Source organism: Rutilus rutilus (assembly GCF_951802725.1).
Source record: "Rutilus rutilus genome assembly, chromosome: 3".
NCBI lineage: Eukaryota > Metazoa > Chordata > Actinopteri > Cypriniformes > Leuciscidae > Rutilus > Rutilus rutilus.
The window spans coordinates 54,922,028-54,946,843 of NC_140211.1; the positions used below are offsets into that span (position 1 = coordinate 54,922,028).

General features: G+C 37.7%; 1 protein-coding gene across 12 annotated transcripts in view; it reads right to left on the reverse strand.

Moving 5' to 3' along the window:
• Nucleotides 1-24,816, reverse strand: part of mical2a (microtubule associated monooxygenase, calponin and LIM domain containing 2a) — a 70,709-nt gene that overhangs the window by 15,549 nt on the left and 30,344 nt on the right. For 7 of the 12 annotated variants that reach the window (XM_084403795.1, XM_084403798.1, XM_084403796.1 and 4 more), the window contains exons 4-19: nucleotides 23,348-23,464; nucleotides 19,442-19,543; nucleotides 15,654-15,809; nucleotides 15,119-15,219; nucleotides 12,860-13,117; nucleotides 12,631-12,746; nucleotides 12,365-12,491; nucleotides 10,967-11,057; nucleotides 9,561-9,708; nucleotides 7,635-7,834; nucleotides 5,883-5,989; nucleotides 5,495-5,563; nucleotides 5,260-5,397; nucleotides 4,577-4,690; nucleotides 3,637-3,840; nucleotides 1,988-2,095 (exon numbers count right to left, since the gene is read on the reverse strand). In XM_084403795.1, the coding sequence (XP_084259921.1) occupies nucleotides 1,988-2,095; nucleotides 3,637-3,840; nucleotides 4,577-4,690; nucleotides 5,260-5,397; nucleotides 5,495-5,563; nucleotides 5,883-5,989; nucleotides 7,635-7,834; nucleotides 9,561-9,708; nucleotides 10,967-11,057; nucleotides 12,365-12,491; nucleotides 12,631-12,746; nucleotides 12,860-13,117; nucleotides 15,119-15,219; nucleotides 15,654-15,809; nucleotides 19,442-19,543; nucleotides 23,348-23,464 (2,156 nt within the window). The remainder of the gene's footprint in view (nucleotides 1-1,987; nucleotides 2,096-3,636; nucleotides 3,841-4,576; nucleotides 4,691-5,259; nucleotides 5,398-5,494; nucleotides 5,564-5,882; nucleotides 5,990-7,634; nucleotides 7,835-9,560; nucleotides 9,709-10,966; nucleotides 11,058-12,364; nucleotides 12,492-12,630; nucleotides 12,747-12,859; nucleotides 13,118-15,118; nucleotides 15,220-15,653; nucleotides 15,810-19,441; nucleotides 19,544-23,347; nucleotides 23,465-24,816) is intronic. The other 5 variants (XR_014626697.1, XM_084403792.1, XM_084403791.1 and 2 more) reach the window with 1 other exon arrangement.

Genomic DNA, 24,816 nt, shown 5'->3' on the forward strand with positions numbered 1-24,816 from the left:
CATGAAGCATTAAATGACTTTTCACAGTGAAGTAGCTCACCAATACCAGCAGCTAAAAAGGCTCTCCACACTATGACACTCTCCCTTCATGCTTCACTGTGGTAGAAATGCATTCATTATTATATTTATGCCAGCAGCCATATCACCCTCTAGCCCAAGATTGGTTGCCCACTGAAGCTAAGCAGGGTTGAGTCTGGTCAGTACCTGGATGGGAGACCTCCTGAGAAAACTAGGTTGCTCTGGAAGAGGTGTTAGTGAGGCCAGCAGGGGGCGCTCACCCTGTGGTCTGTGTGGGTCCTAACGCCCCAGTATAGTGTTGGGGACACTATACTGTCAAAGAGCACCGTCCTTCGGATGAGACGTTAAACCGAGGTCCTGGCTCTCTGTGGTCATTTAAAATCCCATGGCACTTCTTGTAAAGAGTAGGGGTGTAACCCGGTGTCCTGGCCACATTCCCTCTAATGGCCCTTGCCAATCATGGCCTCCTAATAATCCCCATCCATTGAACTGGCTCTATCACTCTCTCTTCACCTATAGTTGGTGTGTTGTGAGTGCACTGGCTCCATTGTACTGTGGCTGGTGTCGCATCATCCAAGTGGATGCTGAACACTGGTGGTGGTTGAGGAGAGACCCGGACATGATTGTAAAGCGCTTTGGGTGTACAGTAGACGTAGTACATATGAAAAGCGCTATATAAATGCCTCATTCATTCATACATTTCTCAGCAGATTTTTGAAGACACCGCTCTGGAGCATCACCATGCAATTCCATGCAATACACCATGCAATGAGATTCATCACTCCACACACAACTTCTCATATTCTTGTTTGATGTTTGCAAATTTTCTGACCAATAATTTGAGGTTAAGACAGTTAAAAGCTTAGTGTTTAGCCATTTTGGGCACGGCCCAGGAGTGTATACTCATATGGTTCATAGAAATTACAAGGGGAGCATCTGGCCTACACTTAAATGGCACATAACAAAACCCAGAACAAGCGTGATACATGTGAAGCCAGAGAGATGCACGCATTCACACGCACACTGAGAGACGTGCTAGCATTATTTCTTGCAGATGCTGCTGATTATTTTCGTTTTTACATTTGATAGGTGGAATTAAAGGTATTACGTAAGTGTTGTTTTCTAATAAAATGGATTAAAATGATGTGTTTTATTTAAATATAATATTAATATTAAATATTGTTTATTTATATTTAAAAAATATCTGACAGTGGGGTCACTTTATTACCTTAAAGTGCCGCTATTATGCATTTTCAAATATGACCTTTCATGCAGTCAGTGTGTAATATAGCTGTCTGTGAAGTCTGCAAAGTTGTAAAGTCAAAAGTGCACGATGAATAAGGTTATTGTCTCCAAAAAAGAAAGGAAATATAATAAATGCACAGAGAATGTCTGAATCATCTGTGGACACCTGGACTGATGGTTTCTCCTGATGTGAGCAGTAAAAAAGCAAAAAAATCTTCTCTTCCAGTCCGAGAGATCAATTTACATGCTTACAGGAGCCCTGAGCAGCCCAGACCCCTTTATAGAACCAAGAGAGTCATGCGAAAGTCAGCAACCCCTTCTTGGGTCTTCTCACATGCTTATAAAATCTCATAAAAGAATAGAGAGAAAACATTTATTCCAACAATTTCTTCAAATCCCACCTAATATGTTTTTACTGGCATAGATGCTTTGAGAATTATGATGTCCACTGGCATTCACTGACTTTATTAACTCTTTTCGTTTGAATGTACCGAGCACTAGAGTATGTCCTCAGTTGACCCACATCTGTTCTGCTAGAGAGATTATTAAACAATTATGGCGGAGCGGGGGGTGCAGGGAATTAATTACTCAGAATGCGATGATATCTGCACAGACTGCAGGTGCATGAAATGATGCTCAGTCACTCAGTGATCAGAGGCCAGAACCGCAGGGCATGCAACCGCAGCTGAGTGAGGAAAGCCGACACACGCAGGAACATAGTCACCTGATGCGGAGAGGAGACTTCGCCAGAGAACAGAGCGCTCAAATGCACAGCCTTCTCCTTTATGCTTTTTTTATGAAACTCCCTGGCCTTTTGAGTCTGGGCTTTCCTCTGAGCGAGGCCGGGAGAAAGGAAACAGCAAAAAAGGGGGAAAGAGATTAAAGACTGAGTCTGCGGTGCACAGGAAAATCAGTTGTTAGATTGCTATCTTACTTATAATTAGGGCTGTCAATAGAATTGCGATTTAATGCCGTTAATCTGATTAATTTGAGTTTGTTGAAATTTCATTCAAACAAACATATTCTGAAACATTCGTATTATATGTGACATTTATATTTCTGTCATGACAACTCTTGGAGTGTTTGGCATGGTAATGGATGTGGTGTTGGTATGTTCGGTCTTGGTGGAATAGATCTGCTACGCTGCTGCTGTAGAACGGGAACGGGAGAACGGGACTTGCTGCTGCCAGTAATACACACAGGACACACTGCTGTGAGCAAGTAAGACATGCTGCTGCTGCTGTACAATATAGTGTACATGATTAATTACCCGTAGCAGATCTATACAGGTGGAGCTGGAGAAGGTGAAGGGTTTCTGAAAGCGCGCTGCAACTGCTATAGCAAATTCTAACCAGGTATTTGAAGGTTGAGCAGCGAGCTCATTGGCTACTGATACAGCAGGAACCAATCAGCTGTGGCCTATAGAGAATGATGTGATTGCAAGCAGATTGAGTTAAGGACCCATTAAGCCCATGCCATCTAGAGTTTCATGACAGAACTTTGTATTTCATACTTGTGGACTTTTTATCTTTTGTTAAAGGTCCCACCAGGAATTCATTTATAAATACATTTTCTATTCAGTAGACCTCATAGCACATTTAAGAAAGAGTCTTAAGAAAGAGGACAGAACAATATTTAATGCATTAACTGGGACGTTCTATGAAATGGGCGCATTTTCTACTTCGAAAAGATGATTTAAATTAATTTCTGTGAGATTTTTAAACATTCTATATAGACAATCTAAAGTGCTAATAAATTGAACTGTGCCATTTTAGCCAAAATGTACCTATATAACCTTAATATAGGTTGGAAAATTACTATTCCTTTAGAAAAGAGCAGAGTTAATGGTAACAGGGTTGACTGTTTTACACTTTTTCATTTATAGCCTTGTGATCATATTCATGACATTGCAAGGCGCTAATTAAAATAGAATTTAATTTCTATAATAATCAATTCTTGACTGTAAATAATCATGGTGATAGGGTGGATATTTTAAGATCTGACAAACACAATTTTGTGTTTAAAAGGAGATATTTACTACTGTATAAGACAATATTGTCATTATGAACAGTATGTTATTTTAATAAGAGACGGTAAGAGGGTTGACACAAATTCTGTGGACACAACTTCAAGTATTTTAAATAATATATTGTTATTTAAAATAGACAGGGGAATAAAGACAAAATACTAGCTTTTATGTCCATGTTAATGAGGGACAAACATGGCACCCATTTTGGAGAATGACCCAACTGCATTTCATAAATGTACTGATTAAATATAATATCTGAGCATGTTTCATTTATATAAAAAGTTGGCACTTTTATGCTTATAATACAAATATTAGAGCAGACAGAAGATGTTGGTGGCTGTCACCTGGCTAATCTCATCTTCCACCCTCTGGAGGCGCTGGAGCATTGCTGTCATGGCCAGCACTGCTGAGTGACCCGAGCCTGAGCCGGCTGTGTTCTCTGCCTCTGAGTGTGTGTGAGTGTGTGTGTGAGTCGGGTGAAGTGGTTTCCTCTGTGGATTCAGAGGACTGGAATGAAGCGAGGGGAAGAGAGGAGCCGAGGGTGGAAACTGTGAACACACGGCACATGTGGGCAGCGCTGGATATAGATTGTTGTACTGATAATACACAAACGTATAGGGGAAACTTTGAAGTTTTAAAGAGGACCTATTCTGCTTTTTTACATGTTCAACTTTCTGTATTGTGTAATGTTTCTGTTTGAGCATGAAAAATTTGTAGTTAAAAAAAGTTAAAAATCACTCCAAAGGGAGTTATTCTCTATATTAGTGTCACTGTTTCTGAACTCCCTGAAACGCCTCAATTGTAGTCTTGGCTTTTCCGGGAACGAACACGTCACAATATTCCTCATTTTAAATAATTCCCTCCCATGGCATACGGCAAAATTAAAGGGGCGTGGCCTGGTTGAGTTGCCATGTTATGGTAAGGGCCGTGACATTTCCCAAACATGTTTGAAGCGGTTGACCAATCACAACTGGTCCTGCTGACCAATCAGAGCACATTGCTCTTTCCAGAAGGAGGGGCTTCATAGAGACAGGAACTAAACAGAGCGTTACTGACAGACTGGGTAGAGAGAGGAGCTGCAACAATGGAGAATATGGGAAAAAAATATGTTTTTTAAACATTCAAGCATGAAAGCCTATTTCAGTAGACCCCAAAAAACCCAAAGACTTTGTAAAAGGGCATAATAGGTCCTCTTTAAAAGGTATAACAGCTTATATAATAGCTAATGCCAGGTACTGAATGGCACTTTTTGGGGGGGGTGTAGATTCACTTTGGAGGTTCTACCTGTTTTTTAGGGGGTGGGGGTGGAGGAACTTTCTTCCTGATAATGTTAAAGAGGGAGCTATCAGTCATATCAAGCGATGGAGGTCTTGGAGGCCTCTCACCATTACAGTCAGACTGAGATCATTATACCAGGAGCAGTTTCAGAGAAAGGAAGCCAGGGTCAGAAGCACAGGAAGAAGAAAAGAGAAAGAAGAGATTAACTAGACACAGAAATACTCAGATCAGCCCCAGTAAAGTGATTCTCCAGAGCCAAAGTTTGAGATCATTGTTTAAAAGAATAGTTAACCCCAACATCTTTTATGTCGTTTTAAAAAACTAGGGCTGCACAATATTGGAATTTTTTCTTTCCTGCGATTAATATTGCGATATGAAAACAACTTCACCGGATGACTTGAATAACTATTAACTTTTCAATGTTTGTGAAAAAGAGCAAATAAAATTTCATTCTGTTACAAAAATAAATTGTGTGGCTTCAGACAGCTTGGAATATATAGAAATCATTATGCTTATAATATCTTAATATCTTCCCACCTTATAGTCGCATTTAGCAGATTAGAGCTGGATGATAATACAGTTTACATTTGCCAACAATATAGGCAATCATGCATCAGAGATGTGCTCTATTGTATATACCGCTTTGTGTGAGTATAATGTAATGTAATGCAATGCAAAGCGGTCTTTACCTGCCTGCGAATAGAACAGCTTGCTGTGCTGTCCTCGAATTTTGCTAGAAGTTGATTGGCCATAAACTTGACCTTGTTTTCCTTCAGTACCCGTCCCTCACTGGATAAAGAAGAACTCTGATTGAAGGATTTGGCTGTCTGGAAGAGAAATTGACCAATCAGAAATCATTTACAGTTCCCCATGCCCATAACTTCAGTTTAACATTACCATAAACTATCATGCTGTAATACTGACCTCTTCTAAGTAACTGATTTTCCTTCTTCTCTTGTATATTGCATCATCGTCTTCAGACTTTTTTTCATTCTGAGAAGCACAGGAACAGTACATTATACTTTCAAAGCTGTTAGAATTGTGATTATTCACATTTCATATCACATTTTTTTATGCCTGACTAATTATAATTTCTCTAAAAAATATACAGTATGCAAGTTTTGAAACAATAAGTCACATTTATATTTCATACTTGTGGACTTCAAAATATTCATTATAAAAAATAAAAAAAATGTATAAGAATTTTTTTATCTGCTTTAGCAATTTTAAACTTGATGGCATGAACAAAATAAAGTCCACCAAACACAAACTGTAAAAGCGCTTGTAATAGATCAAACCCATTGTATACTACCTTTGGTATGCGTTTACGAGGCTGATGTAAACTTAGGGACCTGTAAACAGGCTTGGAAGAACCTGATGGACATTTTTCCTTATTTGCATCACCATCTCGCTTTGAATCTACAATAAACCACATGACAGAAATTTGCATGACATTTGACAATAAACAACTGCAACAAGCATTGTAACCAAACGCGCATCTCTTTGTAAAATAAAAGCTTCACATTGCAGCTTGAATGAGACATGCTCATGCTTCTGCTGTATCGCAGGTATGACATATTTAACTTTATATAATGTGGCATATTTCTGGCCTCCTCCAGTGCGGTGATGTGTAGGGCGGAAACCTGGTCTCAGACAGACATGCATTCCTGGCATGACTGTGTGACTGAAGGAATTGTGTAACACAAATGCACTAGTGCGAAAGGCCAGATAAAATGCTCCTCTTTAGAGACTTTTCATGAAAGCACTGTATGTTTCCTTAATGGACACACCTTATGCAAACTCAAACTAGGTGGAAGACTGGCTCAAAGTGGGTAAAAGGTTTTGGACCGTGGTAAAGGTTGTGGCCTGTGTCGATGTGACATTGACTTGACAATGTTTAAAGTGGAATACAAGCCTACTGTATACTACACAGTGCCTACTGTATACTACACAGTACACACTGCATATACTAGTATGCAAGATTGTTGTCATATACGCTACATATTTAATTCAGCAAGTGCCATCCAATTAACTCCCACTATTAACTAGTTGCTTATTAGCATGCATATTACTTGGATATTGGCTGTTTATTAGCACTTATAAAGCACATATTAATGCCTTATTCTGTATGACCATATACTACATCCCTAATCCTATTCAATACCTAAACTTAACAATTACCTTATTCCCAGACAGCAACATAGTGTCGCCCAGATCCGGCCCACATCTGGGACACGTTGAATCCACATGTACCAGATGTGGCCCGGATCTGAGCCGACACTATGTTGCTTTCTGGTTAACTATTAATAAGCCGTAATTAGGTGTTTATTGAGGCAAAGTCAAAGTTAACAGTTAGTTAATGGTGAGAATTGGACCTTAAACTAAAGTGTGACCTATGCTTTTTCTTGTGAGCTTTTTTGTTTTTCTGTGCATTTTTTTGTATTTTTTTGTATAGTAAGATGTAGCTGTAGTTTGCCTTTTTTCCAACACATTTTTTATCAGAGAAACACCTTAAACAAGCAATAATAAATAATGAGAAATCAGCATATTAGAATGATTTCTGAAGGATCATGGGACAATGAAGACTGGAGTAATGATGCAGAATAAATTACTGTCACAACTGTGTGTTCTGTGTTCTAGGACTTTTATTTTGAAGTGTTCGCTCTGTTTCCTCTGTTCACTTCCTGTGGTTTGTTCCTGTTTGCCTTTCTTTCTATAGTTACCCTTGTTTGCATGACAATTGATTACCTACACCTGTGCCTTGTCAAGCCTCTTGTTCTCCAGTGTATATGGTATATACCCCTGTGTTTCAGTAGTCTGGCGTTGTCAGGTTTTTGGTGAGTTTCCGTTCACCAATGGATTATTATGTTCTTGTTTCTAGTTTGTATTATTGTCTTCTCTTTTTGGATGATCAGTTTTTGTATGTTTATTCAATAAAAATCAATAAGATCTAATAAATGCAGACTTTAAAAAAATATTTTGTGATTCTGCATCAATGGCAGTATGCAAGTATGCTAAACAAAGTCAGTGATCCTTAATGAAACTGTTAGTGAAAGATTTCTACCTGAAGGAGGTAGAGGCGTTCCCCGGAAAAGCTCATAGAATTTGGAGAGGTATGTGCTCATGCTGGTCTTGTCCGGCTCCTGTCCTGACGCCAGCTCTTTCCCCGTGATGAACGGCTTGATGCCAAACTCCTTCTCGGACACATCAAATGCCAGCTGAAGGTTTCTGGCACAGTCTTGCTCATTCAGAGAGTCGTAATCGCTACAGGAAACAATACGATAAAAACAGAGAGCATGGGACCTGAATTAAACAAGCTGACCTCTTGACATTTGTGCAATGAAAGCACAATCGCAAGTTATGAAAGTTCTCTGGTTTCCTTCAGCTACTTTTGACAATCTCAGATGACAGACTTGAAAAATGGCTCCTGATAAAGTGTGTGAAATGTTGCATATGGTTCAAACTCTTTCTCAGCCAAGAACGCTCAAGTTTAAGTCACTGTTTTGATGAATAAGTAAGAAGCTGTAAGACGGGAAAGTGGCTCTAAAGAGGTCAAAGTGCATTTCACATGTCCGGCTTATGTTTAGGATTACATAGTAACTAGCTGTGCGAAGGAAAACGCTAATAAACACACAAGCGTTGACTGGATCTGTTGCCAACACAGAACAGGATTTGTGGCCATGTCAGGAAGCAGACCAAATATTTATGAAATGTGCTTACGACGTAATTCCATTGCTTATGTTTTACTCATCAAATGAACATTATCAAAGTGTCATGTAATCTACTGTTTTACTAGGGACTGCCATCTTCATTCTTTATAATGGGCAATATTAACATGTATTATGAGTTTAATTTTTAGTTATGTATTTTTTCTGGGTATGGTAATAACATTGTTTGCCATGCCCTTTTTTGGAAGGATATAGTACCAAAATGTAATACCATTGTTGTTAAGAAATGGTACTGTACGTGTACCATGGTAATATTATGATTATTATATATATTTTTGCACATGGTTCCATTGTAATACCAATACCATGTTTTTTGGATATTGTACCATGGTAATACTATGGGTTTTCTTAGACTTGGTCCCATCTTCTTTTTTTTTAAAGACGTATCGTTTTTATTTGTACATGGCACCGTGGTAAGACTGTGTTTTATATATGTATTTACTATAGTAATAACTATAAATTATGCATAATTCACCCTAAAACAAACCCTAACCCTATAGTAAGCACATGTTAATTAATATTACTCAGTACTTAAATGTATAATTATACTGTAACAAGGACACCTTAAAATAAAGCGTAACTCTTTTTTTTTTCTGGATATAGTACTGATATAATACCACGGTTCTAAAGAAATGAAATTATGTTTTTTTCACATGTACCATAGTAATACCATGTTTTTTCATGGTAATGTGTTTATTTGGACATGCACTGTGGTAATACCACATTTTTACACCTACTTCTGGACGTGCTATCAAGGTAATACCATGTTTTTAAGACCTTATTTAGTATGTGTTTTTTTGGACAAGGAACTATGTAAAATCATTGATTATGTACCATGGTAATGCCACAGTATTTTTTTAAATAGCTTGGAGTGCCATGTAAATACCATGGTATATGAATAATGGTAATAATATAGTACCATTGTGCCAACACTATACCATAGTACTGCCACAATACTATGGTAAGGTACATTCAGATGGCTTTAGGTGATTTGGTAACACTTTATTTTACAGTGTCCGTGTTACACGTTACATGTAGTTGCTGCATTAATAACTATAAATGATGCATAATTGCATGCAATTAACCCTAAACCAAACCCTATGGTCAGTACATGTAGTTAATCAATATTACCAAGTACTTAAATGTATAATTACACTGTAACAAGGACACCTTAAAATAAAGTGTAACCGGGGATTCTACCGATCAGGATATCAGATAGAGATTTTTTATTGTAAACAATGTGAAAATGTAAAGACTCTCACATGAGCTGCGGTCTGAAGTGATGAATGAGAGCACAGAGAGCCAGGCCACTGCTCCAACAGGAAGTGAGGTCAGTCACACTCACACCCCTGTAGCCCTGCGTCTGCTTCTGACACCACGTCAGTAACCGGCCCGGCCTGATCTCAGACTCTGTTAAACACACAAACACAAGCACAGGGAAATGTTATTTTGAAACTGATCAACCCAAACACATATACGAGGGTTGATCTGGATTTAAAGTCGAGGTGACGTCTTCTCTCTGTCAGGTATCAGAACTTGACTCATTAATCTCTGAGCAGAATAATCATCCTCTTACGCAACACACTATTTATTAGTGTTTCACAGTAGTGTGTCATCCTGACAGCTAACAAGCTGTTTTTAAGGAGCACTAAAGCCATGTGCCAACAAGCACAGTTGAACAGCAAGAGCTGAACGGATTTATTGTGATTGATTTGAGGAAACAGCAGCATGAACAGAGACTAAAGAAATGTGTTATTGCTGTTTTGGCCTCTTGCTCCATTTCCTCTTAAGAGGCAAATTTAGCCAAGGAAAGAGGAAGCTGTGCAGAAAACCACTTAAATGTTTGGAATAATTAAGATTTTTTCAATGTTTTTGAAAGAAGTCTCTTTTGCTCACCAATTAAGGCTGCATTTATTTGATCGAAAATAACCAAATGCACCAAAAAAGTGCATCCATCCATCATAAAGGTAATCCATACAGCCATAAAGTGGATTAATAAATGCCCTATGAAGTGAAGTGATGGGTTTTTGTAAGAAAAATATCCATATTAAAACTTTATAAACTATAATCACTGGCTTCCGGTAGAGTAGAGTTGAAGGGTGAACTCTGAGCCTGACGAACTACGTATGAAGTAGTAATAATGCATTAAATTGATAAAAGTGCTGAATGAATGAAAGGAACAGCATGAGCATTCTTCAAAATGTCTAGTTTTAAGTTTCTAGCAACATGAGGGTGAGTAAATAATGAATTTCCATTTTTTTGGGTGAACTACTCCTTCGGCAGCATGGCGTTCCTTACAGCCGATTTGTCTAGGGTAGTACTCTTCTCACTTTGGCTCTGCTGGTAATAACAAATCCCAGTCTGGATCGAATTCCCTCAGCAGAAATAAATTCTGCTTCCCCCTGAACCTGCCACATGTTGGGAGGAGTGCAGAACGTTGAGAACGTTCCTAAAACAGGAGCTGGCTGTTACTGTATCTGCTGGATGCAGGAATGCTGTAAACACGTCGCCTTTTCTCAGTGTCTGTGATTATCGCATGCAAGTCTCAGCCCTCATATACAGTCCTAGCCTGGCGGCAACTCTTGAGGAACTGGACGCTCCACTCAAAAGTAAAAGAGCAGGGGATAATTATAGATACGTGTTAGACTGATTAGACGGTTCTTCTGACCTCGCCTGGCCAAGTTGACAGGACGGCGTATCGTGGCGGCCCGTTCCAGAGAGCACGACTTCATCTCTCCACAGATATAGTTGTTGCGGACCTGCAAAGGAGAAAAATAAACAGTAATGAGAGATCATTTCAATGAGAGTAAATGATTCTCATTAGATGAGCCATGTTAAAAAAAAAAAAAATGGCACATGGTAAAATCACTATAACAGCTTCAAGGAGGTTATTGCTTTCATAAAACAGTGACAGCATAAAAACCGGAAAAGAAACCTGTGTACAACAAATGGTTTAATTTATTAATAATAATAATAATAGGTTAAATGTTTGTAATATGTATACCATTCAGTGGTCTATAGGCATTTGTGGTTGCAAAGCAACTTTGTCTTTTACTGTACTATGAGCTTGGCAACTATATTATTGATCTGTTGTGTTTACAGTATATACGCTACTGATTAAAAATTTGGAATAATAATAATAAAATGTTTTTGAAAGATGTCTGCATTTATTGAATAAAAAATAGGCTGTGGTAAAACATTCAGAAATACTAATACAACGTAAAAGAATTGCTTTCTATTTTGATATATTTACATAAATAATTTATTCCTGTGATCAAAGCTGAATTTTCAGCATGTCACATGATCCTTCAGAAATCATTCTAATATGATGATTTGCTGCTCAGTTATGATCAATTATTATTGGTGCTCAATTATTAATATTGACTCTTCTTCTTATAAATGCTGCTTAATATATTTGTGGAAACCTTGAAATAGATTTTTCAGGATTCCTCGATGAACAGAAAATTTAAAAGAACAGCAATTATTTTAAATATAAATATTTTGTAACACAAATGTATTTACTGTCACTTTTGATCAAATTAATGCATCCTTGCTGAATAAAAGTGTTTATTTTCTTCTTCCTTTTTTACCCCGGTTTCCAAGAAAATATTTTTTATATTTAATCATTATGCAGCAAAAACAGTTTTCAACATTGATAATAATCATAAATGTTTCTTGAGCAGCAAATCAGCATATCATAAAGATTTCTGAAGCATCATGTGACACTGAAGACTGAAGTAATGATGCTGGAAATTCAGCTTTACATCACAGGAATAAATGACATTTTTTAAATATATTAAAAGAGAAAACAGTTCTTTTAAATTGTAATAATATTTCACAATACTACCGTTATTACTGTATTTTTAATCAATTAAATACAGCCTTGGTGAGCACAAGATACTTCTTTAAAAAACATTTTACAAACTTTTAACAGGTATAGTGTATTAGTTTATTTATGGTGATTGTCATAGGAGTTTTATAAAAGCAATAAGTCACTTGAGCTTGTGAATTGCAGTGATTTCTTTTAGTAATAGTTTATTGTGCACAAATAGAAATGCCATCTCACCTGGTGTGGCCTCACACAGTTTGAATTAAGGTTTGGATAGCGTGTTCCTGGATCTATGGTGTACAAATCAAAGTTTTTGCCAATGTTTTCAGGTTTTGTCTGAGGTAGCAATCGGTACAGACTCTCCCTAGAAAAACAACAACGAAGCAATTACATAAACAAGCTATTAATGGTATCGTAACACTACGTTTCAGTGTTCATCTGGAGCTGTATGTGATTGTCTGTGCATTTATTGTTTGCGCATGTGAATTTTGACCTTCACTGACCTCTCTGCCAGCACCTCGAGTGGATTTCTACCCTGCGCCCAACTTTTTACCATCCAAGCCGTGTCAAAGGCTGCCAGGAACCCGCGGGCACAGCCTGTCCCCATAGGCCAGAAGGGCTACAGTTACACAGACAACCACAAACACATCAGAATCTAACGTAATAATCATACAAGCACAAGAATGGTGATGATTATGTAGTCATAACTGCACAGTAGTGTAATCTCCTCACCTCTAGAAGGCTGTCTCCCACTAGTGCCACCAGCACACTATGACCAAACCTCTCCCTGACCAGAGCGGCGTTTTCCGAGGCGTACATGCTGGTGAAGTCGAACATGGCCACATCAGGCTGCCCGCAGTGGTTGATGGCGTAGTCCAGCGTGGGCAGCTGGTAGTGCGTGGCGTAGTCGGCTGCCTCTCGAGCATACGCCAGCAAAGCCTCTTGATTCACATTCTCGCTGTTCAGCAGCGCCTCAGTGTCGATATAATCCTGGCGAATGCAAAAAATGAGGTTACTACACCAAACACAATGTGTAAGCGAGCTGTGATAGCTCATTCGTAACTGATATAAAGTCAACATGAAATGACATTCATGGTGCATTTTACTTCTGACATGTGCAATAGTGAAATACAGTATTCTGAGAAAAAAAACAACCCATAATGAAATATGAAAAATTCAATCATGAAAAGTGATTATTTCATACAACAATATAAAACAATAGAGCCAGCCCTGAGAGAGTTTACAGTTTACTCCTGAAGCACACATGTAACATAATAGTATTTTTTTCCATGGATCTATTTTTCAAAATAAATTCAAATATACAGTATGTATGATTTACACCTCAATATAAGGATTACATTTGTGTGGCATAATCTTCATAAGTATAGAAGCAATTTTGTTAAAATTTCAACAACAAAAAAATGTGTCATGTAGTGTGACCAACATGCAGAAATACGTAGGAAATGAAAGTCGTTTAAACTGATCAAAAGTTACAGTAAAGACATTTATAATGTTAGAAAATATTCTATTTTAAATAAATGCTGTTCTTTTGAACTTTCTATTCATCAAAGAATTCTGAAAAAAAATTGTACACAACTGTTTTCAACATTGATCATAATAATGAATGTTTCTTGAGCATAAAATCAGCATATTAGAATGATTTCTGAAGGATCATGTGACACTGAAGACTGGAGTAATGATGCTGAAAATTCAGCTTTGATCTGAGGAATAAATTACATTTTAAAATATATTAAAATAGAAAACAGTCATTTTAAATTGTCATAATATTTCACAATATTACTGTTTTTTTTTATTGTTTTTTATCAAATTAATGCAGCCTTGGTGAGCAGAAGAGACTTCTTTTAAAAACATAAAAAATCTTACAGATTTAAAACTTTTGACCATTAGTGTATATATTTACACAAACATTAACAAACATTGAACCCTAAGTATATAGTGTAGAAATGTGCAGATGATGCTGCCTCTTTTACACTCGGGTCTAGTCAGGTTTAAAAAAACAAAGCCAAAATGCCTAATATTATCAGGTCTGTCTCGAATGGGTTTTTTCTATTTTAAACATTAATTCCCGTTGGGGTAGATTCGGGTCGAGTACAGACCTCAGGACCAGAGACACACTCAGTTCTAGCACTGTTGACTCACTGTATTAATAAATCAGATCAGCACGGACTGTGCCAACACTAATGTACGTCTATGATGAGGCGTAAGTACTGAGACTGACACAGAGCGTTTGTGACTGTGTGTTTCTTTCCCAGATAAATATGTTACTTAAAGCTGTTTACAAGCCCCTGGATTCATTAGCTATGTTTCCATTCAAAGTTGCTCATTTAACTTATGCGCAAAATTGGAATATCGAATAAAACATTTGCAAATAAAAAACTGTTTCCATCCCAGGTGTTCAAGAGAGCAAAATCGTTACTTCGAAGGAAACTGCCACAAAATATATGTAATAAAAATGGAAGTTGCTGCAATTGGGGAATAAACTGTGGCTCTTTTTTTTCATACATCATAAACTACTTGCACCTCAGAGCGAGCAACCGATGAGACGCAATAAGCGCTGTCATATTATCTAACGTTCAGAGGCACAATTCTGTGTGGTCATTATACCCAACAATTTTGATGACAGACATTGGCTCAGGCATTTCAGAAAGACCAAACCAACATTTGAGATGTTGTGCAATGCGATTGGTCCACTGGTTAGTCCAGTTTATCCAATCACATCCTCTGTTGAGGCAAAGTTTTTTGTTGTACATTAAGGTATTTATTTAATAAATGTGTTTCCATCTTCTTATCAGATAAATATGATGTGCCTCAATTGAGCGCATCTGTTTTTTATGCACATTTATGCACATCTTCGTGTTTCCATCCAGTGTTTTTTATGCGATATCCCAAATATTGGCATAAAAATAGGTGGATGGAAACATAGCTATTGATGTGTTTTTGGAGAGTTCACTCAACACTTGCCAAACTCACATGAACGATGACACCCTTGTCCAGCAGGCTCTGCTTCTTAGCTGTCATGACAAAGTAGTGTGTGTTGTCTTTGTAGTAAACGATGTTCTCTAGATCAATCCCTGCGAAAGAGACAAAATCGTGGTCTCGCATGAGGAGATTTTCACCTGTAACATTTTCTTGCCTGTAATATGACAGTCTTTTGAGGTCAGTGTGAGTTTAAGACAGGATTTTAAAGGAATTCAGTTTCAAAGGGGTGCGAGTCACGACAGGTACACAAAGCATATGTATGTTTTTGGAGGGAGGAAGCCCATAATCCCCTGGAGGATAAACATTTACGTGACAAATCAGAGCAAGGGGATGATAACTGATATATGGCCGCTCCTCACAGCAGATAACACTGACACGCTAACGGAAAACATGGAAATACCAGGATGAGGTGAAAGTTCATAGCTGAGATGGTTGGGAGATATTTCTTTATTATCCATGGAGCTGGATGCCTAGTACAGAGTAAAATGCTGTATTTTTAGTGGCTAATGTGTCGTATTTTGCTCACCGGTTTCCTGTTTGAGATCTAGAAAGAATTTCTGGTTGAAGATGAAGGCAACTCCACTTATCTCCTCAACCTTTGCCTCAGCGGTGGTGTTTCTGTTGATGAAGTTTGCCGTTATGGCGATGGCCAGTTTGCCACGAAATTCCTTCCTCCTGAACCCTGAGAAAGAGAGGAAGGGGAAAAAGTGATGTTCTGGTCCTTACATAATGTCCCTCCGGCTCCTACAATGTATCAACATTTCTAAAGCAATAATGTTCCTGTTTGACAAATGGAAATGAAAATGTGCCACTCTGCCAGTATCACAAGCCCATTATTTTAGGCTCAAAGACACTCAACCTAACCAACTACAATGAGACAGGTTTCCAGGGACAAACGGTTTGCCTGTCCACTTCAAATACTGCCCAGATATGTTAGGGTTTAAAGCACAAGGGGGTTTAAAAGACAATTTATATTCTGTAATATTATTGATTTTACTGCACTGACACTAACTGCACTGAATCGAATCAACACTGAAAACTGACTTGAGCTGAATAATTACACTATTGTCTTCTGTAGACCTGCTTTATTGCTGAAATCCAATTTGTTTTATAATTGATTTAACATTATCCCTGTTATTTTCCTGTTTACTAATGTAAAGCTGCTTTGAAAGTGCTACTGTATATAAATAAATCTGATTTGGCTTGACCAGGGTTATTATCATTTACTAAACCAAAAACTAAAACCATACTGGTAAAAAACATTACTTTCATTAACTTAAATAAACATTAACTGAAATAAAATACAAAAAAACTTAAACTTAAACTGATTTATTTCAGCTAGTTCGACATTTCTTATTTTTTAGTTTAAGTTGAAGTACTAAAATAACTAAAAGCTATTAGTTAAAAAAAATAAAAATCAACAATGAAATTACTCAAAATTTTTACTAAAACTAAAACTTTAAATTAAACATTAAAAATGTGAAACTGAAATCTAATTCAACATATTAACCAAAAATATAACAGTATATCAATGACACTAAAATAACACTAGATTTGACTTGAAGATATTTGATGTTTAATGAACAGATTTGAACAGCAGAATTTTAGACCAATGAGATTTCACAGTGGCCGTAGCCCCACCCACACAAATACATTTTGGCCTCCCTGCACACATTAGCAGCGTTTTAGGTATTTGAAAACACCTTCTAAAGTGAGGACAGCATTTTCTCTAATGCACATGGACAGGTGGAATGGAGATTTGGTGACATGGTCATGAACAATTTTCATTTTTGGGTGAACTATCTTTTTAATCATTACACCGCTATATGGCAGAGTCTGTGAAGTAAATCTCTCCATCTGCAAATGCCTATTATATTCATCTGTGGCTTTTAAAGCTCTTTGGCATTTTTGTATAAATGGTGATTTCTTAAAGGGATGGTTCGGAGTAAAATCAACCTAGTGTCCTTTGCACCATGACATCAAGTCAAACACCTCCCCCCAGAAGCCTTTTTCCCTTACACTACATCCTTATGCATCGCTTTCTGCCAGGACTTTTACGTGCTTTTCCCAAATCACGGAAGTGACCTCGACGTCCGGGTTAGCGGTAGCATGAGCTGTCAGGCAAGTGTTATTTAAATAAACTCCTGATGTACTTACAAACTCTCCAATGCCTCGTTTTATGAGTACAGAACCTATTTGTACTACTGTAGAAGTTTGGTACCATTCTGGGCATTATTCTGGGCATCTCTAAATAAGCTCTAACTTTAATAATGTTCGACCAAGGGGAAAAAAGGCTTCTGGGGGGTGTTTGGCTCGAGGTCATGATGCAAATGACCCTAGGTTGATTTTACTCTGAACCATCCCTTTAAGACACTTGGCGTGCAGAAACAAAATGGAAGGCAAAAACCCACGAGATCCACAAACTGTTTCGTTACTCGTCACTCGTCACTAGGAAGAGATAGCTTTCAATAAAAGTGCCTTGTTAGGAAGTGTTATGCCTGCTACAGACTGTGCGATTTCGTCAATCCTTATTGATCTTATAGATCATTACAAATCACACTGTACGACACGAATCTTATAAACTTGGGTACGACATTAATGTAGACTGTACGATGATGGTGACACCTATTGAATCGTAGGCTACGACGCAAGAATAAAACGTCATCAGCATGTGCTAGTGGTTTGGCGATTGTGGTTTTTATGTGTGCTGAAAAAGAGGAGGAAGCGTAAGAGGAGAATATGGATGCGGTCTTGGCTAGGGAAAAGAGGCCATCTTAACATACCAATTTTGCAAATGGAGCTTGAGGAGCTCAAGTTTTGCCGCCATGTCAAGTTGATCAATTCACCATTTCATTTTTATTGGCTAGTAGGTCGTAGCAGCAAACACACTGTGAGATGATCATGCTAAATTTCTGACACTGAAAGTTATTGAAGGCCATCTTTGGTCGCAAGAACGTGATGAAGGCCATATTTGAACCTCTCACTGTACGACGTAGGACCACCGTTTATAAATGCGACCACAAAAATCGCCACGATGGTCATCTTTCGTCTGGGACAGCCCAAAATCATACAATGTGTACAGGGCATTAGATGCTCAGTTATGAAAGTGGAAGGAACTTAAAGTGGCTTTTAATTAGAACTAAACACTAATGGCAAATAAGCCTTTCTGGCAAACTTGACAAAAATGGCACAAGCTGTTCACTTTCATAGCTGTTGAGTGGGTTGACTTGGCTGTAGTTTCTCATCCAGCAAAATGATGTACAGTATGAGAGTCTAAGGGCTCCTCTACGAACCGAAACACATTTGATTAAGAGCCAGAACTGTTCCATTACTGCCATGTTGTTAACTTGCTAAGACATCAACTCTCCTCTTCATCATCTGCGTTACTCTCTCCAAATGTAGCTGTTTTCGTCTGACCGCTGCTCTGCCTCAGATTGGGATAAATTTAACATTCCCTAGATGTCCTGAACTAGCTCACGTAATGTCCAAAACAAGCTTGGGTTCTTTTTCCCTAAGGTTACTCATAATTGGGCAGTGAGCTAACATCTCATAGTTTGGAGGGCCCCACAAATGCCCTTTTTTGGAAAAAGCATCTGATTAGGGATAAGCGCAAAGATGACGAACCTGGAAAACAGAGTCCAACGGACACACATCATCAACTGAAAAGCGTTCAAAAACCCTGAGAGCTCCTCAAGAGCACATGCTGATTCGCTGAACTCATTTGTAACCGGCCGGGCGGCTGGTGACATCATGCAGTATCGCTTTTCACAGCACAACTCGATTTTATGGTTTAATAACCTTCTTGGATGAAACAATCCATTCTCGGGACATCAGCCAAGAGTACAGGCCAAATTTTAAGAGCGGCTGAGATAGGAGAAGCGTGACAACGAGAGGCTGAAGAAGTTTTATTAATGCTGCTTAAGGATAAGGCTAGCACCAGTTTTGCTTGTGTTTAGCATTAGAGATTTGAGAAAGAGTTAAACTTCGGTACGTAATCCATCCTGCACCGTTTGTGCTGCAGATGTGAAGGATACCTCAAATTGTGTGACTTGTTGAGTGTGCTATTAGACCACATGACATGCTATTTTAATGTACATGCTCTCATATTTTAGGTAGGCACAATTTTAGTTACTGCCAGAACAGTTTGTAATCATAGAGCAAAGATTATTATAGCCTCTTAGTTACTGTGCAAACAGAGCATGTGTGTTTATTTTAGTGGACATAATATATGTAATTCAGTATTTCAAATCTGAACCGTTTTTTTTTTTGCAACTGAGCAGCAACTCCATCATCCTCAGTCATCTGAGTTCATACCTTCTAAAGAGTTTCGTCTCCCATCGGCTCCCACCACCACATCAAAGTCGAAGTCGGCCACGGGATGATCCGCAGGCCGGATCTCTGCCCTCCAGCCCGGCCCTGCAGAAACATACACTTTCATTCGGCGTGAGAAATGCAAATGACAAATCACAAATGAAGGTGTCCTTAAAGGAGTAGTTCACTTTAAAATGAAAATTAGCCCATGATTTACTCACCCCTCAAGCCATATGACTTTCTTCTTTCATACAAATACAAAAAGAAAATCTTATTTAAAACTTTATAAAGTAAAATAACTAGCTTCAATTCAAGCAAACATACGGATGCCACTAAGGTATAAGCGCAACATATGCGAGTAATGCGACGTACTGCTGATATTTACGCTACGCCATGACGCACTACGCTACTTCTGATGCCATAAGTTGCGCTTTAGGCGTAAGTAGACGTATGGCCGTTTGATAACGAGCTAGAATTTTACTTTGTAGTGTGTTAAATATGAATATTTTTCTTACACAAACTCATCACTTCGCTTCAGAAGGGCTTTATTAAACCCCCCAGAGCCATGTGGAGCAATTTTATGATGGATAGACGCACTTTTTTGAGCTTCAATCTGATGGTTGCAATCCACTGCCATTGTAAAGCTCGGAAGCGTCAGGGTGTTCATTAATATAACTCTGATTGTATTCGTCTGAAAGAAGAAAGTCATATACACCTAGGATGGCTTGAGGGTGAGTATGGGCTAATTTTCATTATATCTCCTTAATAATTCCTAGAGTGCAATGAGGTCAAATGAAGAGCAACGTGTCACGCTTTTCAGATATATAATCTCCACGTGTTTCCTCTTGAGTTTCAGAGGAGATCTCAACAATGTCTCAAACTTTGATAGAGTTTGGAAAGATGTCAGTGTCTGCAAAAGTCTGAATCTTAAACATGAAATCTCAAACATTTCTCATTATCTGAGCCGCTATCCACATTCATTGTACAGCTCTATACTCTTACCGCATACCAACAATTGATTTATTTGTTTCTATTTTTATTTCACCCAAAGAACTTTGGAAGAAGCATCTGAGAGTTGGGAATTGGGAAGTCTCCCAAGCTGTGAAAGAGAAACATCTGAGCAATATTTTTTTCCTCAGGGGAGGACAGGAGCTGGGTGGAGCAACAGCACAATAAATACAAATATGAAAATATTTCAAAACACTTCATCCAAGTTCACTTCTGAGGGACCGTTTCTCGATGTAAGTGAACCGTAGGTTGTTTTAAATAAAAATAATCTGCTAAATGGAAACAGGTTTTTTTCTAACAGCTACATATTTCAACAAGACTAGGTAATGTTATTCATGTAAGCATTATGCAATTCTGCCTAGAACACTATGCATTCCAAAAACATAAAGTCACAGCAAGCCATTCAGCTATTATTAATAAAAGCCAACCATCAATGTCACATGTTCAGAGTACAACTTAAGGGCAAATAAACCAGGACTGTCTAACGAATACAAGATCCAACTGAACTATATCCAGGATCATGAGTATCACTTCAAGGCCACAGTACAGGGTCACAGCAAGCACTCATTCTTAATTTAGAAAGCTCTTTTGTTTTTTATCAGCGTGCTGTCATTGCTTCTGAAGGGAGAGAGATGGATTGCTAATGGTCTAGAAGTCTAGAGGTCCAATCTCAAGCTTGTTGTTCTTCCAAAGACGACCGAAGCGCCCACATATGGAAACACGCTACCTCACAAAGGACCTGGAACTATGAGATCTGTTTCTAATTACCATGATCGACTAATTGTTTCTTCATTTCTCTGATCTCTGTGTAGTTAAATGAGAGTGTGTTATGCAAGCTGTGGAGTCATAAAATGACTACTTGGATGCGGGAGGGGGGAGCGATGTGGATTTGAACACTTTTCCATGGGCATTAAAATTGCATTAACGGCTCTGCAGGTGTTGTTTGGTTGTCATGGAAGCAACTACATTCGTTCATCTTCATGGTAATGACAGGTTGGCTCTAAAACCTAAAACAGCTCTGAAGAAAATACTGTAATGCAGAGGCAACAAAATCAAAAGAGCCAGAATACATTAACATTTAAATACTGAAGCTCATTTGATGTCTGATTAAACTCTGGGATATGAAAGTGATCCAAACAAAGGGTAGAAACAGGCTTTTTTTCGTTTATTCAACAAATAAGAAAGACTGAACAGTCAGTGCATTTATAACACCAGTGAAAAGTTTGAACATGCTTGTCTTTTTTAAATCAAATGCTTAAATGCCTGAATTTTAAAGCATTTTCAAACCTGTAGATCGTTTGCTTTGTTCCGAAACAGGGACTTGATTCGTTACACTGTTGCACTTTCTTCTTGGTTCCGTTCGCTTTCACAAGACAACATTTCAAAGCGTACCAAAATGTGTTTATGTGAGTCACAAGTGAGGAAAAACTGTCCTCTTATTGGTCAGAGTTTCCTCTGTCATCCATCAAGACAGATTGACAAGTTCGCTCCACGAGCTTATTGGCTTTATCTATACACGTATACGAATGTAGCCATCATTCTCGCTCGAACTAAAAAATTATATTATATTTAAAATGATATATTTTATATTTGTATATATAATTTATAATGCAGTTAGGCTTGCTGCAGTAGTCGGTTACATTACAGTACATCAGATTTCACTTATCACGTGAAGATAATAAGGAGAGATGACTAACAGGACAATTTCAGAGGATTTGGTGAGCAACAGATCGTGAGAGTGAATGACAAATATCTAATATTGTAAAACTTGCGGTCAGTACTGCCGCTCCTTATACACGGAGTATGCGTGATTTTAATTTGTAAACAGAAGTAAAAAGCGAGCGTGCATTCAAAAGTGATTTCAATACCCTGCATATTGATAGTGGCTCCCTGATGGCCGCAGGCTATATACAGTACAATATAAATGACCAAACTATATTAAAGCATTGAAATATATTTTTTCCTTCCTCCATCTCATATTTTTTTCCATCACCATGTCCCTTTAGGGGCTCCGTAGAATGCTTCATTTCCTTTCCGAACATAGTATTTGGCTTTGGGGCATATATATATATATGTGTGTGTGTGTGTGTGTGTGTGACCCTGGATCACAAAACCAGTCACATGTCGCACGGGTAAATTTGTGGCAATAGCCAACAACACATTGTAGGGGTCAAAATTATTGATTTTTCTTTTATGCCAAAAATCATTAGGCTATTAAGTAAAGATTATGTTCCATGAAGATATTTTGTATATTTCCTACTGTAAATATATAAAACATGTCTTTTTGTGAGTGAATGCACATAAATGGACAACTTTAAAGGCGATTTTCCCAATGTTTCGACTCTTTTTGCACCCTCAGATTCCAGATTTTCATATTCTAACAAACCATACATCAATTGAAAGCTTATTTATCCAGCTTTCATATGATGTATAAATCTCAATTTCATAAAATTTACCCATGTGACTGGTTTTGTGGTCCGGGGTCACATATATATATATATATATTATATTAGATTTTTTTTTTTTTCAGTTTAATGTGTTAAAAATATTTATATACTATATATATGTATGTACTATATATATATAATTTTTCAGTTTTACAAGAGGATCATCATATTTAGGTCTGTGACATAAAGTTTTAAAACATTTGATCCAGACCAAGGGCAGCTACCCTGAAGAAGCTAAAACATTAAATAACTTTGTTAAAACATTTCTGGATGGCTGCATAATATTCCCATACTTCCATTTATGCTATTTTATAGTTTTGACGACTTTTCTAGAATGTGTGAAGCAACAGTCATAAACAATGAGTAGGGTGTGTCCAAACTTTCGATTGGCTCTGAACGCCTGACTGCTAGTCGTGAGAACGTTTGGTCTGGATCTGGGGGCCCTCAGACTCACCCTCATTCTCCTGGTCCTCGGGAGGCTCCACCAGCTTGACGAACTCCACATTAACGTGAAACTCCACACCGAGAAGCAGAGCAATCTTCAGGAGCATGAGCTGGAGCTGCCGAATGCCTGCCAAACCCAGCCAGAGCAAGAACCATTAGCCTCACAGGCACGCTAACACGGCATCGCTTACAAAAACACAGACCAGTAAAACTAACAGATGTGAGAACAGAAATATCATCATCTTAGAGATCCATCCCAAAATGGACATTCTATCATCGTCTCTGTTCCATACAGTGAAAATTGATTATGACTGGGGCTGTCAAAGTCTTAAAAGGACAAAAAGCAACATAAAAGTATTTCATATGACTTACAGTATGTGCTGTATTCTAAATCACGAAAAATGCCATTCGATAGCTTTGCGTGAGGAAAGAAATGAAAGGTAAGACTTGACAACCACTGGTCATCATCCACTTTCACTGTGTGGAAAAAGAAGCCTGGATATTCTTCTCTTCGTTTATATTTCAGAAAAAGAAAAAGAAAACTATATATTTTGCATTTGAGTGAAAGTGAGAATGAGTACAACTATGTTGTTCATTGATTAAATATGTTTAATATGCTGTTAAGTCTATTGATGTTCATGCTTTTTCATTTTTTTTATCATTATTTTAAATGTTACTATTTAGGTTTAATGTATTTTTATTTACGTTTTAGCTTATTTTTTCATCTAATATTTATATTTTATTTTAGCTTTTTTTCAGTTAACAAAACTGTATTAAATATTTTTAGTTAAAGGGATAGTTCACCCAAAGATGTCATCATTTACTCATCCTCATGTCGTTCCAAACCCATAAGACTTTCTTTCATCTTGAAACACAAATGAAGATCTTTTTGATGAAATCTGAGAGCTTTCTGTCCCTCCATTGACAGCTACACAACTACCACTTTAACACTTCAAAAAGTTTATAAAGAGATTGTAAAACTAATCCAAATGAACTGAAAAATTTAGTCCAAATTTTCTGAAGAGACACGAACACGAAACTATGAACAGATTGAATTTAAGCTTTTATTCACATTAAACGTTCTTCAACGCACACATCGGTTGCCAATGACCAACCTAAATTCAATCTGTTCATCATATTAAGTGATTGAGTCTCTTCAGAAAATTTGGCCTGATTCATATGGATTAGTTTTACGATCTCTTTATGAACTTTTTGAAGTGTTAAAGTAGTAGTTGCGTAGCTGTCAAAGGAGGGACAGAAATCTCTCAGATTTCATTAAAAAGATCCTCATTTGTGTTGATGAAAAGAACGTCTTGGAAAGACATCAGAGTGAGAAATCAAGACAGAATTTTCATTTTGGGGAGAACTATCCCTTTAACTACAATAACCTTGCTGAGTTGTTCTTCAAATCATCTATCTATTAGCATTAACAGTATAATGTTATTTCTCCGTAAAAAAAAAACTTTACACAATAGTCCC